This window comes from Kwoniella pini, chromosome 8 (assembly GCF_000512605.2).
Source record: "Kwoniella pini CBS 10737 chromosome 8, complete sequence".
In the NCBI taxonomy this organism is placed as follows: domain Eukaryota; kingdom Fungi; phylum Basidiomycota; class Tremellomycetes; order Tremellales; family Cryptococcaceae; genus Kwoniella; species Kwoniella pini.
Genome location: NC_091723.1, coordinates 1342779 through 1361780, shown reverse-complemented (window position 1 = coordinate 1361780; position 19002 = coordinate 1342779). Strand labels below are relative to the sequence as shown.

Sequence of the window (19002 nt, the reverse complement as noted above, 5' to 3'; positions counted from 1 at the left end):
GGGTGGTGACAGTGAATTGTGAATTTCGAAGTGTGAAGTATGAAGTATGACAATTGATCAACACTTCAATAACGTGAGAAGTTGCTTCTTGAGATCGTCTTACTCGAACACAGTTCAAGAATATACACAGTAGTTTTGAAGAGTGAGAAGATAGAATAAATAGCATCGCAAATCACTTCGTGTTTTTAATATATATATATATATATGTTTACAGTGTATTTGTAGACCAATAATCAAGACTGTTCTTTACTTGACAACGCCGATAATGCTCGGATCACTTAAACAGAGGGTGATGCATAAACCTCATACCCTTTATTGTATTCCGAAATCCGAGAAGTCGATGAAACGAATTGAAGTTGTGTATATTGTGTAATTTGGGAAATATGAAACAAAAGTTTAAAATGCTTATTGTCCTTAACCCTAAAATCAGATCAAACCTTTTTACAATAATATCCGAATTCAATCTCGAATTATTGTTTAATTGTTCAGAAAACAATAAAGATAGACAATATGATGGAATTTCGACATGTAACGTATACATAGATTGTTAAAACTTCAAAACCTAATAAATCGATATCAAGTGAGTATTATATACAAGAACCAAATTTGAAAAGACTTTCAAGTCGGATCAAAAATGATTTTCCTAATTTCGCCATTTCCATCAAATTCTTCTTCACTTCCTAATTCCGATCCTAATTCCAATACCCAAGGTTTAGCTCCTTCTTCTTTCAACCAATCATCATGTTCCTGTTCTTGTTCTCTAGGTATGAATATACTACTATCTCTCTCCAATTCGTGCTGTGTCAAAAAGCGATTAGTAGGGTATTACAAAGTTATTCCCCTTTAAGCTTGGATTTAAAAACTTACCCTTCTTTCATCTGCTCGAATAGCAGCAGGTCGTCTCTTGTAAATAGTCATTTCAGATAACCAGATACAGTATTCATCAACAGGCAAAAGCTGTTCTTGTTCGATGCAATGATCTACCCAACTTGAAGCAAGTACTCTTTGATCTCTCATGAATGCTTGTTGTATAATTTGAACTTCTTTCCCGTTTTTAGGTATGAGATCGGATTTTGAATTGCTTGTTCGAGGTAGAAGAAGGATATGCGCTTTTTCAACTTGTGATTCTAACACACCTCCCCACGCCTAGAATGAAAAGTGGTCTCGTCAGCTTACCAATGTATGTTTGAGAGCCAACCTCACCTCTATGTCCTCTGGCAAAGATTGATTACACCTATGTGCGAATAAGCGCAGCGGTTCCATTGAATCATTATCGTGGAATATATGATTGTGGGAAGAAAGATCAAAACTGGTCGGGCTGGAAGTAAGGGGAGGTGTTGAGAGATCGAATAGCCAGTGAGGAGGACTGATACTATCTATATGATTCGACGAGTCATTCAATGAACCATATTCGTCACTGTCTTCATTACATTCATTTTCAAGAGGGGTTGATACGTCAACACGATTGAGTAGAGGGCTTGTTTGGCCGTTTTCAGCTGTATGACTGCTTCGTAAAGCATCGTGATCTTTTATGGACTTTTTCCAATCTTCTAACATTCGCTTGGCCTTTAACAAAGTTCTGATATGCTCGTCCTCATTGCCATCTGCAAGGTTTGAGACTTCATCCAGGTCTTTAATATTGCTCGGCCCAGGCAGATCCAGTAACAGTGGAAAAACTACTTCAGGCTGATGCTCTTGTAAGCTGGTGTAAACATCTGCTGGGGATATCGATATGGAACTAGGTCTTTCCACCCTTACTCTATTTCTAGGATCTCTAGATGAATCATGATATCTAAAAGTCGAGGTATGTATTTTTGGAGATTCGGATTGTTTCGATTTAACGATGCTCGTTTTATCTTGATCATTCTCAAAAGTATGAAATTGATTGATATTTGAATGAAGGATATTATAAGATTTCAAAGTGTTTTTCCACATTGTTCTATTGCATAATTAGATTTGATTTTGATGTTTTTTTTAAGACACAAAATTGTTTTATTTCCTTTCAATTTTTTGAAAAAAGTGATCCAAATCAAGAATATGAAAATATCCAATAGAAAAGATAATTCAATCTCTATTTTATATTCTTGTAAATAACAATTTATGAAAAATAAAAATTACATTGAGTTTAAAAACAAACCCCTTTGTAAAAAAGAAAAAAAAAAGTTGACTAGATCCGTGTATTATTATATTCGTAATATGTCTGTGCGTATCCGTGCATATTAATGTAAATCAAAGGATCCCATGCGATCATCCTTTAATATCGTATTCCCGAGATATCATTCCTCACTTTTTTTTTCCTTCAAAAGTCCTTTCAAAGAAGTTAATTAATTCAGAATTATATTGTAATGTCACCGAATCCTCCTGTTTCATTTCAAATGCGGAAAATTGATTATTTCATTTCATTGAATCAAGATTAAATTTATGATAAAGATACAAGAAAATATACTATATAATTACTTCAATTAAAACAACCTTCCAAATGAATATCATTTCACTTCGAATCATTTTTACTTTCTATATTAGGCTTCCTTGTTGATTTTGACCTTGTCCTTGACCTTGTTGACCTGCATTACCAAACATTCCAAATTGATTCATTCCTTGTCGTTGTTGTTGTTGTTGCTGCTGTTGTTGAGGTACATTTTGACCTGCAAACGGACTTCCAATCCCAAATGCTCCTCCTCCGATCGTACCAAATCCTGTAATTTGACTATTCATTCCTTGACCTTGACCTTGACCTTGCCCAGTTGAATTTGGTCCTAAACTACCAAACATACTTTGTCTAAATGGATTTGGAGCTCCAGTCATTTGTGGACTTAATCCTTGATTACCATTACTTTGAGCACCAGAAAATGGGAAACCTGTAGATTGATTTTGAATACCACTTAAATTCGAAGGAGATTTAGTGGGTGTTGATCCTGGTTCTTGAATCGGAGGTAAAGATTCTAATAATGATGATCCAAATGTACTTGTAGGTTTAAATGGTTTTATCGTTGATCCACCATAACCTGTTTGTTGAGGTTGTAAGAAACCTTGAGTAGAACCAGTAGGATTAGACGATAATGAAGTCATCCCTGTAGGTTGGGAAGATATTGAACCGAAAGCAGAAGAAGAAGTTGGATTGGTTGTAGATGGAGATGAAGCACCGGTATTTGTACTCAATGACCCGAATTGAGATGAGAAATCATCTTGTTTAGGTTTATTCGCATTTTCGAAACTAAAGGCTGAAGCTATATCTGACATTCCTCCGCCGTTGTGCTGTTGATTTGGTTGTTGCTGACCATTCTGTTGACTCCAAGGTGAAGACATCCCACCTGTGGGCTGAGAATTTACTCCTCCCATCAGTAATTCGTTCATACTTGGACCTTTTGGTACTTGCGGTACGGGAGGTGGTACTCCTCCAGCAGGTGCAAAAGGATTCTTACTTCCTGTCGCTTGAGCTGTGAGCGGTTTGGGTCCAGGAGATGTGGTAGAGAAAGCGGGAGTCGAGCCTGGTCTTTGAATTTGACCGAAGCCATTGACCCCCGTGGTTTGATTCTGTGTTTGGAAAGGCGAAGATGGTTGATGATGTCCAAATGGTGATGACGGTTGAGACATTGCACCGGTCACATTTGTATTGAGCATCATACTCTGGCGGAAAGGATTCGCGCCCGTGCTTTGAGGTTGTAAAAATCCGGTTTGCTGGGGTTGTTGAGGTTGAGGGTGAGCGAAAGGAGTAGACTGTTGTTGTTGTTGTTGTTGTTGTTGCTGGAGTTGTGGCTGTACAAAACCTGTTTGTTGAGGTTGCATGAAGGGTTGACCTGTCATCTGGGGGAACATCGACTGTCTTTGGGTCTGATTTATACCACTACCACCGAAAGCCATTATTCCCGTTTGCTGCGGTTGAAGTTGGCCTTGTGGCTGCTGTTGAGGCATGAAGCCAGTAATCTGGGGTTGCATGCCCATTCCCATTTGACCGAAACCTGTCGCCTGTGGCATCATCATTGATTGTCGGAATGGGTTGAATTGACCCCCGTGCATCGTCATTTGATTGTAGTTAATCCTATTGGAAAGAGCATCAGCTGAAGCACGGAAATTCGGCGCAGGATAACTAGCTCACTGTTGAGCAGGCCCGCCAAACATCGTAGGCTGTTGATCCGACTGTATACTGTCGAAGAAGTCCTGCATTTTCTGCGAGGCACCTGAAGGAGCGGATGCGGGGGGTGGAGACGAAGGAGCGGCAGCTGGTGGAGGAGCGGACGAGACAGACGAGGAAGTAGCGGGTTTACTCTGAGGGGGAGATTTTCGGCCTACATCATTCACCAGCTTCAGTGCACGATCTCTATTAATAAAGACAAAGACTTGCCTGCGGGCGATGGCTCTCTGCCTGGATTACCTTCCACAACGCCTAGACTCTTCTTGTACTCCATCCTATTGTTTTCAAAGTTTGGATCATTCAGGTATTCTTCTAAAGCTTTGACTAAACCCGTTGGCGCATGTTTGAGATTGGGAACAGGTACGTTGACTACATGGTTCAGCTTTTTCGCTACCCCTAAATAATCGACTACTCTGTCCGTCTGCTTAATGAAGGATTTATAGATATCGAAAGATTCTGTTGCATCCACTTTGGACATCTCAAAATAGTGTTCTGCATTCAGATGTCAGCTAGAACGAGATATGACGGGACCGAATGGGGAAATTTCAACGAGCACTGACCTAGAATGTTGCATACTCCCTCATTTCCAGCTTGGAAAAGGACCAACAAATCCTTGACTAACATCCTAAACGCGAGAACAGTATTCTCATCCCTAAGATCATCGTCGTAGAACTGACGACGTCATCTATCAGCTACGATTTCAGGAGATAGCCTGGACACCAAATTGAGTAACAAGAGAGGAACGGAGGATGACTTACTCGACACTGAGTCAAACTGTCCAATATCTTTTGCACATGTTTAACCTCTCTCAGTAAGCCTTTCTCCACGGATAAATGCCTCAACTTTCTAGCTTTAGCTATTAGCAGGTGAACATTATTAGCTGTTTGTCTGAGCAGTCGCGATGGAGTCAAAGACTACCTAGCCTTGAATTCAATGAAAAATTGGCTCACAGTTCGCGGACTGTCCATCACTCTTCCGATTCGACTCAGTCTGTTGATTGACCACATCGTGCTTGAGCTCCTTATAGCTTCTTATTCTCGAGTCTAGATACGCTGCGTACGCTGACATGCTCGCCGGAGGTTGAAAGCCTAGTCTAACATTATCAGACTTAGATCGCAAGGTTTGGTTGAGGGTAGGTTAGACGTCTCTGACTTACCCTCCCAATTTTGACCTTGAATATTCCGTAATTTCATCATGTCTTGCTGTGATAGCAGATTTAAGAAGTTATCCGTTGCACCGGATCTCAGCATTTGATGTATTGTCAACAAGGCTTTGAAAACCACCTATCCCATCATATCATCAGCAAGGGAGTAAATGAGCATACTGACAGGGTCATGTATGGAAAGATATCAATAAGTCCAACTCACCGCTCCATTGGCCTCCCTCAATCTCAACGACAGTGAACGAATTATATCTTGCAATGATCCATCTTCCGAGTAAGTGGCCGCTATCAACACCCTGCAATTCACTTGGTCAGACTACAATTCTTACATGCTGAGATACTGAAGAGGTAGAGCAGCTTATGTCACAAAATTAATAAGAAGGACATACTCGATATACTAAGAATCATAAACAGGCCAAATTAGCATAGACACATAGTTGTGTATGAGCAGGATGCTTTGTACGGCTCATCAATGGGAGTGGACTGCGATCACGCTTTTGGGGATACGATACTCACTTTAGCTTTGGGCGGTGCATTCTTCGGCTTACAAGCCAGTTTAACGATCTTATCTAAATTGTGGGACATCCTGGCTGCCAATCTATATTTTACCCCTTATGCCTAAGAAATAGGAACTGGAATCGGAGAAGATCCTTCGTCTTGAGACCAGTATGACTTTCGACAGCTTTGACTAATTTGACTGTAGGAATGACGAGACGCCTTTAGCACGATATGTGTTTTGGAGATATGTTGATGATGTCGGCCCGGGTATTTGCTCGGTTTGGCTTGACGAGGTATTGACGTATTCCAGTGTCTCTTTCGCTTCTTCGATTGTCAGACACTTCAGTCGATACTTGGTAGCTTGAGTGGTAGCTTGAGTGGTAGCTTGAGTAGAAGGCCCGGCGAGATGGAGAGTGCAGTATGTATATGATTATAGGAGGGTATTATGATGAGAGTGATGTTATGGTAATATGGTGGTGCATGGTTCATAAGGGGGGTCAGGGTGTAAGGAGAGGCTTAAGGGATTAATTGATATATATTGATTGTATTACGTATGACGCACATCACCGCATTCATATATATCCACGTGGTACAATGTAATTAAGCAATGACCTCCACTTTACTCATCTTTAATGTCCTCCCTCAACATCCCATCAGATCATTCTTGATCCTTTACTTCCTTGCTCTCATACAATAGACCTCTCACGCACGCAAAGAACTGCCCAACAAGATGGACTCGGAAATAGAACAACAGCTGGCTTCTATCTCCAGTACTCCGTTCGTCAGCTCTTTTGGCAAGTATCTAACGTGAGCTGACAGTTATGATAGGAATCAAAAAGAACGGACCTCATCATATTTTACCCTACTTTCCACTTTACTCTCTTCCAGTCCACTTTCCCCCAATGAACTCGTGACTTTTGGGCGCCATTTCGTCACTTCGACATCTATGGCTATGGTAGTCGGTCGTCGAGTTCTCGGAACATACGTTTTAGCTTTGAGTGCTGGAACCTCGATGATCAAAAGCGGTACTTCAAGTTTAACTTTTGATGATGAAGGATCAGGGGACAATGATAAATTTGAACAACTTGGAATTCAAGCATTCAAAAGTGAAAAAGGGGAAGAAGCAAGAAGAGATATCGTAGAAGGAGTTTTGGCCGGAGGAAATCTCAGTGGATGGTGTGAAGAACAGGTTAGCTGATAACTTAATTTTGATTGTTGCCGATAGCTGACTTTTGATTTGTTAGACTACGGTACTCAGACACCTTTATTCGCATCTTCTTCAACTTGAGGAAGATTGGCTTGAAGCTGCTAAAGCACTTATGCAAATTCCTCTAGAAGGTACTTCGAGGTTAGTACATCTGCATCATCGTTTTTAAGTCAAGGACAACAGCTAACGAAAGGATTTAGGCTTATATCGGACGAAGAGAAGTTGGCTGTCTACATAAAGATAGTCAGATTACTTCTCGAAGTGAGCTTTCTTGAATTTCGGGTCGAACTGGGAGGTGATCAAACTGACAGATATTCCATTGTAGTGCGGTGAATGGGGACAAGCTCAAACTTACTTCTCACGAGCATCTCTTCTCATTCACGTTACAAAGGACAAAGAGACTAATTTGTCATATAAGCTGTCCCAGGTAAGCTGGAGATTGTGAGAGGTTCTCCAAACGCAGCTGACTGAACAAATTACAGGCACGACTGTTTGATTTCTCAGCGAGATTTAATGAAGCTGCTCAGAGATACCATGAAGTCTCATTTGACGGCGCTATAGCAGAGGAGGACAGACTACAGATGCTGTCAGCTTTTTTATATCGTGGTCATCTGCCCAAATGAAGCTGACGATACCATTCAAATTCAGAAAAGCAGCTGTTACAACCAGTATCCTCGCACCTGCTGGACCACAACGATCTAGGATCTTAGCTACACTAAACAGAGACGATCGAGTTCATACGTCTCTTCTTCCATCCCTTTCCACTATGCTTAAAAAGATGCTACTGGAGTATATAGTCAGACAAGAAGAAGTGAAGGAATTCGAGAGTGGACTGGAAGATCATCAGCGTGCAACAGTTGAGGGTGGTGGTACCGTCCTTGAACGTGCTGTCAGAGAGCACAATGTTGGCGCCTGCGGAAAGGTGAGTTTCCCATGTTTCAAGGCTATGGTATATCAGTGTGGCCCAAGCGATAGGATTGGACAAACTGATCGTTCCATCTCACCAGGTATACGATAATATCAGCTTCGAAGCTTTAGGTAATATTCTCAATCTCGATGCTGAGAACGCAGAGAACACCGCTAGGAGGTAAGTCACCCCTGATCGTAGTTGTTGGGAGTGAAAGCTGATAATCGAGCGTACTTGCAGGATGATCGAACAAGGCCGGTAAGCTGACTACAAGTTACTATCTATCCCGATCACAGCTGACTGATATTTCCGGAATAGATTGAGAGCATGGATAGATCAACCCCTTCAGTTACTTTACTTCGAATCTCGATCTGCTCATGATACGGATGCTGAAGCACAAGGTACGGCTGGTGGGCTGGGTATTGAGAATAAAGAGAAAGATATTGAACCGAGATTATGGAGTGAAAGATGGGATGATAGGATCAGAGAAACAAGTATCAAGGTGAGTATGAAATGTTCTGGTATGATGTCACGGCTACAGTGATACTTGAGTTGCGGAGAGATGAGAGGCGAGCTGAAATGATTTGGTGGTCGATAGGTCGAAACTTTAGCAGAACAGATACAGCAGAAAGGATTAATACCGCCAATAACAACAGCATAACAGAGTGTTCATATTGATCGTGATGAATGAACGTATTTCATCCAGAGATTGATCATTTATGGTGGAAGGTTGTACGATATTGTACCAGAAGAGCCGGGAGCTGGTAGAGAGTGTTCAAATTGGATTCATTGTATATTAACAATGTGTAGGGTATGATGCATTTTCACGATTTTACATGTACAATTTGAACTATGTGAGCGGTATCCTTGCTCTAGCTTATCAGAACTTCAATATTGCCATCTATGGATTTATATTTAGTTGTCGTCAAAGTGAGCGAGGAATGAATTGAGGGAATCTTGTGCAAGATAAATGGAATTTACAGATCTGCAACTGCTTCAGCTAATACATGCTGTTTGTCCATCAACAGATTAGCTTTCTGAAATTCTGCAATTCAATCAGAATAAGCAAAACTTACAATCTCATGTGCATCATCACCTTGAGCATCTTTGAAAGCTTCTACATCAGCAGTAAGACAAATTGTATGAGCACATTCACCACCAGTAACGAAATAAGTAGGTACGGCGTCTAAAAACCAAATTTTCGATCAGTTTACGATAAATGGAGAAAAAGGACAAATAAAGGATTAAGAATAAGTAAGGAGAGAAAAGAAATAACTTACTTCCATCTGAATTTACATAATGAGCTAATAATCTTTTTGAAGTAGGTTGAAATGTCCATAAAGTAGATTGAGGATTACCTAAATTATTTCCATCATCATCATCATTATTTAAAGGGATATTTGATGAATTAATAGGTAAATTGGATAAAGAAGTATGAATTAATTGAATAGGATTTGAATTATCTATTGGTAAATCTGATTGTGAGATTGGTAATACAGAACCACCAGGTCTTGAAAGAAGTTGTTTTGGTATACCTTCTACATCTGTTGAATCGTTAGGTAGATTTGAAGAATCAGGTAAATTATTAGTTGAAGAATTAATTAGTGCTTGAATATCTAAATGAAGTATTCCAGAACCGTCTAAAGAACCACCCAATTGTCAGTTGATTTTTACAATACACTATACTATAAATTCAAGTTGAATTTACCTTTCCATCCCATTCCCATTGGTGCGTAATTCCCATCACCTTCGTTCAGATCTGATCCATTATTACCTTTATGAGGAACGGCAGCTAAAACTTTTCTAGGTCCATTGAATGTATCATCTCCGTCATTGGAGTTATCATTGGGACTAATCAAAAAAGGAGTAGAAGTTGGATCTTGTGGCATTGTCATTTTTAACGCATTATCAGTTGTGGGTGTATATCCAATTCTTTGAGATGGAAAAGAATTATAATCAGGTGAGCTTATCAGGTATAGATTTATTCAAGTGGAACAAAAAAAGGTTGAACTTACAAGGGATTATTATCATTTGAAGATCCTACTAAACCCATATCACTTCCATCATCAGGATTTTTCATTCTCATTGCGTATTTTTTAGGTGCAAAAGTATTTCCTTGATTTCCATTGGCTATATCATCATCGCCATTATTATTGTTGTTGCTGTTATTGTTTATATCGGGATTTTCATCATTTACAGATGAATTAGAATTTGATTGAGGATCTTGAAATTGTGATAAATCAATTTGAGGTTTTTCACTTCTTCTTGAAGGTTTTCCTGACATTCTTCTAGTTGGAGGTAAAATACCTAAACCTCTTTTAATTCTTTCTGCATTTGTCATTCCTTTTCCTCTACCTATACCTGTATTTCCTTTAAAATCACTTCCTTCATTTTTATTTAATTTACCATCTCCTGATGAATTAATCTGATATTCTGGTGATGGTGATGAATTAACATTTGTAGGAAAAGAAATTGTACTTTGAATTGTAGGTGAAGGTATATTTAATTGAGGTGAAAAAGTTGAAATTGGTGAAAAAGTTGAAGAACCTTGTAAAGATAATGCAGGTGAAGCAGGAGGTGAATCAATTGGAATAGCTGCCGCTTGAATTGATCCTGCGAATGCTAAAATTGGAAGTAAACCGACTAAAACCATTTTATCGAAAGAGAAAAACAGAAATTGAATATTAAGTTAAGGAAGATAAGATTTAAGGAAAGTTTGATTTTCGAGTTGAAAAATAAAAGTTAAGAAATTTGATTGATCGAAGATTGGAACAAGGTTTTATTGAATTGGAGTAGCGAAATCGAAAAGTAAAGCTTTGTATGAAAATAGGTGAATGAGCGAAAAGTGAAAATTGGAATGAAGAATTGAATGAAACGAGACATTGTTGTAAGAAAGTTGTGGATACTTTATACATATTTCTGATACCCAATGTGTTTGGTAATCTTTTCTCTCAAAGGTCTATCATTTCGAAAAAGATTGCTGGACGCTGTTGAGCAGGCGACTGTTGAAATACAAAAAAAAGCAAATTGGTCAGAATAATAATCTCTCCATTCAATGGAAACCCGCCACGGAGATAGTATAGCCACTTGACCTTGTTTAGATACTTGTTTGATGATCCGGCTTGTTCAGTCATGAGCATGTGATAGCAGAGTAAATAATCAGCCTTTTCCGGCTTCAAATGACATTATTTAGGCGGTTTTTACCTGCCAGATGATAAAATGCAAAATCGCATTCCTTATCTTATCAGTCAACCTCCTATGAACTATACCTTGTTTGATTATGTAAGCAAGAATATACCATTTGCCACCCTGCCGGAGTATCCGAATACGCTGGGGATTAACAATTGACATTGTTAAGATCTATCATTCAATCTATTTGTTTTGTCAACGAGTTATTCTGACACAGAGAAAAGCAGGATGTGCAAATTAGCTTCATCATGACTTTACCTATACCTTCTCACTTATACTCAGTGATTGTAGCTATACATTCTTCCGATTTAACATCACCGATTGAAGAAGGAGAGATTAATTCAGATTGGAGATTAGGAGAAATCAATGTAGATTGGGTAGATTTCACAAGAGAAAAATCAATTGATCAATCTTCTTCATCTTCTTCCTCTTCGAAGATGTCAAAACATGATAATTTATCTAAACCTAAATCAACTGCAATTAATACAAATATTAGGAATGTTCCTGGATTTTCACCAAGAATTAATAAAAATTCAAAATCAAATGTAAATTCAGATTTAGATTCATTATCACTTCAACCTTTACTTGGACATTATCCATCAACACAACAAAGAGGTGAACCAAAACCATTAGATTCATCATTTGCATCTGGAATATCAGAATTAGGTAGAGGTGTAATTCATTTATTTAAACATCCTCCACCTTCATATTTAATTGCAAGTATTGATTCTCATCCAATTGGAGAAGGTTCAAAATCAAAATCAAAAATAATTACAAAAGATGAATTAGATTTAATAGGTGAAAAAGCTGAAGGTGAAGACGGAAGTTTAATTGCTATTTTAGCTGTTCCTGCTTGGATGAGACCTAGTGATTTTATTGAATTTATTGGAGGTTGGAGTAATTGTTTAGAAGGTGTAAGGATGATTAGGTGAGTCGTGGTTCAATCAGATTATCTTTCATCTTTCATGTAAGAAGTGTACAAGTGTCACGGAACTTTGATAATCCTTAACATGAGATCTGTACGTCGGGACAATCACATTGATGCTGATGCTGACACTGAATTATGGGGGAAAAGAGAAGCAACAACTCCCAATCGATCAATTGTTCTACTCAAATTTCGTGATCCACTTCAAGCATCAGATTTCTCTACCATTTTTACTGGTAAAGCATTTTCAACATTGGATCCTCGTGAAACATGTCATCCTATCAGAATACATCATTTGATCTTACATAAACTTGATAGATCCAATACAACTACTGCTATACCAGCCTTTCCACCTTCAGTATATTCTTCACGCGCAAGGGAATTGAATTCTTTACTAAAAGGAGTAGATCAAAAAGCAACATTCGAATTACCTTCTTGTCCTGTCTGTTTAGAAAGATTAGATTCCACAGTCACGGGATTAGTCACTTTACCTTGTGCTCATACTTTTGATTGTGATTGTTTGAGAAAATGGGGAGATTCTAGATGTCCTGTTTGTCGACTTTCACATCTTCTTTTATCTTCTGGATCATCTCAATCACCTGTGAATTCTAATAATAAAAGTAGAAGATCAGAAGGAGATATAACTAGATTAACTAAATGTTCAATGTGCGATTCGACAGAAAATAATTGGATATGCGTAGTATGTGGTACAGTTGGTTGTGGAAGGTATGAACCTTCCAAAGGACATGCAAGGAGACATTGGGAAGAAAGTGGACATGTTTTAGCTATGGAATTGGAAACTCAACGAGTGTGGGATTATAAAGGAGATAAGTGAGTTAAATCATAATGTAGTTCAGAAAGAAACCATTGAGTTGTCATCTAAATAGCAAGCTGATGTGTGATTCTGTTCAGCTATGTACATCGTTTAATCCAATCTCGGTCTGATGGAAAACTTGTTGAACTCCCTTCAGCTTCATCATTAGTTACAACTTCATCAATTTCTCGTCCACTTCCATTTGGTGGTGGTGATGGTGGTGATGGTGGTAATAACACAAATTCTAATCAAATATCTGAAAGATGTAATCAACATAATATGAATGATAATGCAGGACCTTCTTCAGGTGATGTTGAAAAAATGTCAACAATTGAAAGTATTACATTAGAATATTCTTATTTACTTTCAAGTCAATTAGAATCAATGAGACATCATTATGAACAAGAACAAAAATCTTTATTAATGAAATTAGAAAAATTAGAATTATCTAATAGTATTCATGAAAGTAAATTAAAAGAATTGGGAGAATTGGAAAAAGAAAAAGAACAAGAACAAGAAAATTTAGAAGAATTTCAAAAAAAAAACAATTTAAAATTTATTGAAATTTTAAATTTAAATAAAAATTTTAAAAAAGATTTAGAAATTGAAAAATTATTATCAAATGGATTAAGTGAAAATAATAAAATTTTAGAAATTAAATTAAATGAATATAAAAATAAATTAAAAGAAAAAGAAATTGAATTGGAAAATTTAAAAGAAATTAATAAAGATTTAATGTTTTCAATTGAATCTTCATTCAAATTGAAAGAATTAGGTGAAAATTCAGGACAAGGAGGTGATTTAATTATTTTACCTAGTAATACTAGTATTGATAAACAAATTAAAAATGGAAAGAAGAAAAGTAAACGATAATGAAATTAAATTTCAAATTGTAAATTGTAATTTCAATGGGCGTTTCTTTCAAATTGTATCATATGATTTAATCATATCCTACATTTGTATTTCAAATAGAATTCATCTTGTACACTTGTAATAAAGTCCATTCATCTAAAAATATACAACATGTATCATATAAATTACCTATAAAAATCCAAAAATTGTTTGATATTCAAATACCTTCTCTACCTTACGGCTAAAGCTGATCTACCAGAAGCTCCTCCTGCTCTTTTACCTTTTCCACCAGCTGTAGTGATTTCTTGTGAATTCTCTTTATCTTCCGAAGAAGAATACAAAGAATTACTCGACCTTCTTTCAGTTCGCTACATATTCCAAAATTGAATCAGTCTGCGCCCCTCTTGTAATGACCAATGATGGTAAAGGATACATTTAACTCACCTCAACAATACTCGTTCCATCTCTAAATCTAGCTCGGAACAATACATTGGCATTGGTGAATAATCCTTCTTTTAATGAAACAACTATGAATTGTGATCCTTTGAATCTATTCCTGAATAATTGACCAATATGTTGAGTATGTTGTAAATCCAATGCAGCATCAATTTCATCCAAAATATACATTGGTGCAGGTTTGAATTGAAGCAGAGACATAATCAGTGATAAGGCGATTAATGATCTATGATAGCGATATTTTTGTTTAGCAAGAAGCTCTGAGATAGGAAATCTGTATACTATCTGAGACATTACTTACCGTTGACCACCACTCAGTTCAGTCAGACTGGCTTTCCAGACACTACCCAATCTCACTTTAACTTCGAGACCTTCTGTAAGATCTTGTCCTTCTGGAGGTTGTAATTTGGCGAAATTTCCAGGCAACAATTCGGCAAATATCAATCCAAAGTCGCTGTTTGTTCCATCTCCGCAGTCAGTACGATACCTAGATTTGCTGCATATCCAAGTCATGGTCAACTCACCCGTTAACCTTCTCCCACGTCTTCGTCAACGCATCCCTCTTATACCTATCAAGCTCAATTATGGTATCTTCAATCATCGATTTATCCTTCAGTACAGTAGCCATCATCTTCTTCAAAGCTTGTTCTTTCTTCTCAACTCTGCGATTCGTCTTTCGTCAGCGCATGTTTCGCAGCGTCGAAGCCTATACACTCACCCTTCAATCATGTTCATTACTTTGGTATTGATTTTTCTTCCTAGGCCTTTTTGAGCCGTTTCAAGCTCTCTACATTGATCTCTCGCTTGGTTCAAATTGACACCATGGAAATCATACGGTGTACCGGATTTACCAAAGAATCTTTAGACCTTTGTCAGCTCCTACTGAACTGCTCATGCAAGAGATCACTTACTGGTGTTCTTCGGTGATCCATGTAAATTGCCTTTCAAGATTCTCTTTATGTCCTTCAGCTGTATTCTGCTCTTTCGCTACTAAACCAATATCGTGATCAAGCTTCTTCAACCTCAACTCGGCATCAACGATTTCTTGCTTCTTAGCTTTGAGATCATGTTCTAGGTCACTTAATTCGTTATCAAATGCGACAAGTACCGCTCTTTCAGCTTTCAGCTTGGCTTCAGCAGCCTTGTAGTCAGCCTGTCACCCGTTCGTTGGGTCAGCAAGCCGATTCAGTGCTTTCGATCTTTACTCACTTGCTGGGCTTTGTAGGTCGCTTTCAGTTCTGCGTGCTCTGACTTTGTCTTCTCCTGGGCAGATAACGCCTCGTCAATCTCGGCTTTAGCAGTTTCTAGATCACTCTCCAGTTGTTCTGCCGTTTGATGTTAGCTGAGCTGTCCGTCGCGGTCTGGTCATTATACACTCACGAAGTTCTAACTCAGCAGTCTGGACTTCTTTCTGTCTAGTTTTGACTTGAGTCGTTCTCTTACCCAATTCTTTTTTCTTATTTGCTATGTCCGCCTGTCGTCGATACATTGTCAGCTGTTTCCTTTTCTCGAGACCGAAACAGCTCACCTTGATCTCTTTCAATTTTGAATCCTTGTTATTCTTGAAGTCATCCATTTCCTTTTCAAGCCTCTTTACATCCGCACTGGCTTGCTTCTGCTTCTCCTTAGCTTGAGTCACCACTTCTTTCAGCTCCGCCACAACCTTCTTGGCATGTTCCACTTCGGAGATGATCTATGACCGTCCTATGATGAGCAGAATTCAATCAGACTAGCAGGAAAAGCCTACCTTGGTAGCATTACTGCCATTAACCTGCTCTTCCAGTAATCTAACTTCGTGCTCTTTCAAGTCCAATTCCCTTTTGTCTTTCTTGTACTGATCAATGACTTTCTTGGCTCCGTTCAGTTGCCTCGAGACTTCATCCAAAGCCTTCTTGTGTTCATTGATCTCCCTCTCAATAGATCTCAGTTCCTGCACTTTGATCAAGATGCCCTGAGAAGACGGAGCCGAACCTCCAGAAAGGGTACCAGATGGATCGTAAACATCTCCCTCGAGCGTCACAGACTTGACTCCGATATTCTTGTTGAAAGTTACAGCTTGTGCGGATTGTTTATCTGAGCAGATGAATGTATCTCCAAAAACGTATGCCATAGCTGCTGATACGTCGTCTGAGTATCCGACAAGGTCGAGCGCAAGGTTGGCTTTTCCAGGTGCGACTTGCTTGGCGGCGGCCAATTTCTGCATGACACCAGATCAGCTAAAAACCACCAGAATGATCAAAAACGCAGCTAACGCACCTCAGCCGACATCTTAAAGGCATTGATCTTATTCAACGGAATGATGGTGACTCGTTTCCTCAATTTACCATTTTGCAGCAATTGCGATCCGACCTTTTCATCTTGTACCACGACATTATACAATTTTCCTCCTGCACAAATCTCTAAAGCAGTGGAAGATTTGAAATTGCTTTCGTTAAGATCGATGAGGGTAGCTACTAAACCTTTGACTTTAGATCGATCGAAATTTGGTTCAGGATCTGAATAGCCAAAATCGATTGCAGCAAGTCGCGATTTTAGTGTGTCTCGTCGCTTTGCATATCGAAAGAAAATCAGCTCAGGATTCGCATTTTTGGTAAGTTATGATGCGCCTTACCTCCACGAGTTCCGTGATCTTTGATTGATGTTCAGCTTGAAGTTCCAACAATTCCCGCTCTTTCCCTTCATCCCAATCGGCATTTTCCACTTGTTTCCTCAACTTTTCCGCCAAGGCTTTCTTAGCGGCAAGCTCTTTGATAAGTCCTTCGCCTTCTTTTTCAGCTTTCTTAGCTCTAGGCTCTTTCTCCTTGATCTCCTTTTCAGCTAATCCCATTTTCACCTTGGCTTGTTCCGCTTCCGTGCCAGCTGCTGCCAATTTAGCTTTTGCTTCAGCCAGTTGACCCATATATCCACCTGCGTTCTCGTCATCTTCTTTGTTCGACGATAGACCTGTGATGAGCGACTGCAGGAGTTCCTCCAATTTATTCAATTCTGTCTGACCTCCATCATAAGCGGCTTTGAGCTCTGCGAATGCCGAGGCATCTTCGGATGTTTGTGCTCGACGGTCTTCTAGTGTTTTCTCGGTCTGCGGTCCTACGCTTAGCATTATCATTCAATATACGGACAAATAAGTCTTACCTCTTGGACGGTCTTTTTGGCTCCTTCCAATCTATTCACATCGTCTTTGAGTGTTCCTTCTAAAATTTCAATCTGTGTTTTCACTTTCACCAATTCCCGATCGAGATTATTGACTGCGTCTGTAAGAGCAGAGACCTTTCCTCCTTTTGCCATCTCCTGTGAACCGATGCATCAATTGTTTGTTCCAAGACCACCAACGCTGAATACAAATGACTGACCTTTTCCCGCTTCTTCCGTATCTCATCCAAGTCCTTCTCCATACCTTCGCATGCTCTTCCACCACGCTCGACATCCTCTTTAGCACCTTGTATGTCTCTTTTCTTCGATTTAAGGTTTTCGGCAGCTTTCTGAGCTTTCTCGACGGATAAAGTCCATTCATATGCTTTGACCAAACGTGTAAGTCGTTCTAATTCCGAAGTAGCCTTTTGATACTCCAAGTATGATCGTTTCTCTGCACGTAATTTTTCTAACTTAGGTTCTATTTCTTCTCGTAGCAGCTAAGGCATGCGGAAACTTCAGATGAGAACAGGAGGCGCCAATAAAATAAAATAAACGAAACTCACACTTTCAATCTCTTCAACCTTTTTATCTTTCTTCGCCATAGTCTTCACAGCTTTATCTTTCCTCTCTTCAAACATTCTAGTTCCAGCAGCTTCTTCAACCATACCCAATATTTCTGCGGGTTTCATATTCAACACTTTTGTAATTTTACCTTGCATAATCAAGAAATTAGGGTTATTGATATTTAATTGAACGGATTGGAAAAGGTTTTGAAGGGCTTGAAGTGTAGATTTATGACCATTCAATAGATATTTCGATACGTTACCAACCGCTATCTATGTGGTTTGGGCAATGTCAGCGTAAAATCCTTCACCATAAGCTGCTTCTATCATCCGGAATAAACTTACTTGTCTAGTAACCGTTATCTGAGGTGTATTTTCGAAACCTAATGGAGATTTCGTTCGATCCTGATTATTGAATACTATCGTCACACTAGCCTTTGTCACACCTGCTTGACCTCTAACACAATGGTGTTATTCTCAGCTTTGGCTAAGTAACGAAGTTACTTGTTTCATAACTTACCGCTTATATATCAAATCCATTAGATTATTTGCTCTCACCTATAAATACCTATATTAGCTACTTTATCGCCTGGGGCAGAGGTAGGTTGTAACGAATTGATTGTAGCTTACAGATTGCATATTAGTTATTCCTAATACGAAACAAATCGCATCTAGTATATTTGATTTACCAGAACCATTTAATCCAGTTATAGCATTAAAAGATTCGTCAAAACCTAATTTATGAATATTAGCTTTATTTTAATACGAATAAGAATACTTTAGGTTAGATTTACCAGATATAGTGGTTCTGACGGGATATGACTTGAAGCCTATAATTGTTTAAAGCAATTTCTGTCAATCTTCAAAAATTCGTATTGAATTGAAGAAAACCGAAATTTACCATCAAGAATGAGTTCCTCTATCCTCATTTTGAGGAGAAATCAATGAGTTTTGTATTATCAACTTTTGTCCCTGTTCGATTTGGTCAAGTATCTTCCAGTATTCTTCAGTTACCTTGTCAGTATTTCCTATTTAATGTATGTTATTCTTTGAGCCAAATTATGATTAAAAATGTTGTTGATATGAGGAAGAATAAGAAAGAGAAAGACGCGTGATTGATAGATTCATTATTTTGGTTTGTTTACTTACGCGATCGAGTAATCTT

General features: G+C 38.5%; 6 protein-coding genes across 6 annotated transcripts; 2 read left to right on the top strand and 4 right to left on the bottom strand.

The window, feature by feature from the left end:
• Nucleotides 1-618: 618 nt before the first annotated feature.
• I206_106260 (uncharacterized protein) lies at nucleotides 619-1935 on the bottom strand (the record flags this gene model as incomplete). Its single annotated transcript, XM_019156810.1, has 3 exons — nucleotides 619-798; nucleotides 868-1146; nucleotides 1204-1935. 3 exons carry the CDS (start codon nucleotides 1933-1935, stop codon nucleotides 619-621), a joined length of 1191 nt encoding a protein of 396 aa, XP_019010612.1.
• A 579-nt stretch (nucleotides 1936-2514) lies between these two features.
• I206_106259 (uncharacterized protein) lies at nucleotides 2515-5879 on the bottom strand (the record flags this gene model as incomplete). The annotated part of the gene is made up of 10 exons (XM_070203280.1): nucleotides 2515-4039; nucleotides 4097-4286; nucleotides 4343-4624; nucleotides 4693-4804; nucleotides 4891-4988; nucleotides 5083-5220; nucleotides 5289-5415; nucleotides 5500-5590; nucleotides 5684-5691; nucleotides 5811-5879. 10 exons carry the CDS (start codon nucleotides 5877-5879, stop codon nucleotides 2515-2517), a joined length of 2640 nt encoding a protein of 879 aa, XP_070059381.1.
• Nucleotides 5880-6522: 643 nt separating this feature from the next.
• I206_106258 (uncharacterized protein) lies at nucleotides 6523-8567 on the top strand (the record flags this gene model as incomplete). Its single annotated transcript, XM_019156808.1, has 11 exons — nucleotides 6523-6569; nucleotides 6621-6981; nucleotides 7037-7140; nucleotides 7200-7260; nucleotides 7325-7426; nucleotides 7482-7585; nucleotides 7648-7921; nucleotides 8007-8086; nucleotides 8147-8164; nucleotides 8225-8408; nucleotides 8505-8567. 11 exons carry the CDS (start codon nucleotides 6523-6525, stop codon nucleotides 8565-8567), a joined length of 1398 nt encoding a protein of 465 aa, XP_019010610.1.
• Nucleotides 8568-8883: 316 nt separating this feature from the next.
• I206_106257 (uncharacterized protein) lies at nucleotides 8884-10559 on the bottom strand (the record flags this gene model as incomplete). The annotated part of the gene is made up of 5 exons (XM_019156807.1): nucleotides 8884-8916; nucleotides 8983-9092; nucleotides 9187-9546; nucleotides 9615-9838; nucleotides 9922-10559. 5 exons carry the CDS (start codon nucleotides 10557-10559, stop codon nucleotides 8884-8886), a joined length of 1365 nt encoding a protein of 454 aa, XP_019010609.1.
• Nucleotides 10560-11343: 784 nt separating this feature from the next.
• Nucleotides 11344-13707, top strand: I206_106256 (uncharacterized protein; the record flags this gene model as incomplete). The annotated part of the gene is made up of 3 exons (XM_019156806.1): nucleotides 11344-12023; nucleotides 12171-12851; nucleotides 12933-13707. 3 exons carry the CDS (start codon nucleotides 11344-11346, stop codon nucleotides 13705-13707), a joined length of 2136 nt encoding a protein of 711 aa, XP_019010608.1.
• Nucleotides 13708-13916: 209 nt separating this feature from the next.
• Nucleotides 13917-18766, bottom strand: I206_106255 (uncharacterized protein; the record flags this gene model as incomplete). The annotated part of the gene is made up of 20 exons (XM_019156805.1): nucleotides 13917-14054; nucleotides 14131-14368; nucleotides 14444-14596; nucleotides 14667-14804; nucleotides 14861-15001; nucleotides 15054-15295; nucleotides 15352-15467; nucleotides 15523-15616; nucleotides 15671-15835; nucleotides 15890-16339; nucleotides 16399-16689; nucleotides 16754-17221; nucleotides 17275-17430; nucleotides 17493-17771; nucleotides 17838-18110; nucleotides 18183-18294; nucleotides 18358-18395; nucleotides 18468-18571; nucleotides 18632-18667; nucleotides 18739-18766. The coding sequence occupies 20 exons, from the start codon at nucleotides 18764-18766 to the stop codon at nucleotides 13917-13919; spliced, it is 3660 nt and encodes a 1219-aa protein (XP_019010607.1).
• Nucleotides 18767-19002: the final 236 nt, after the last annotated feature.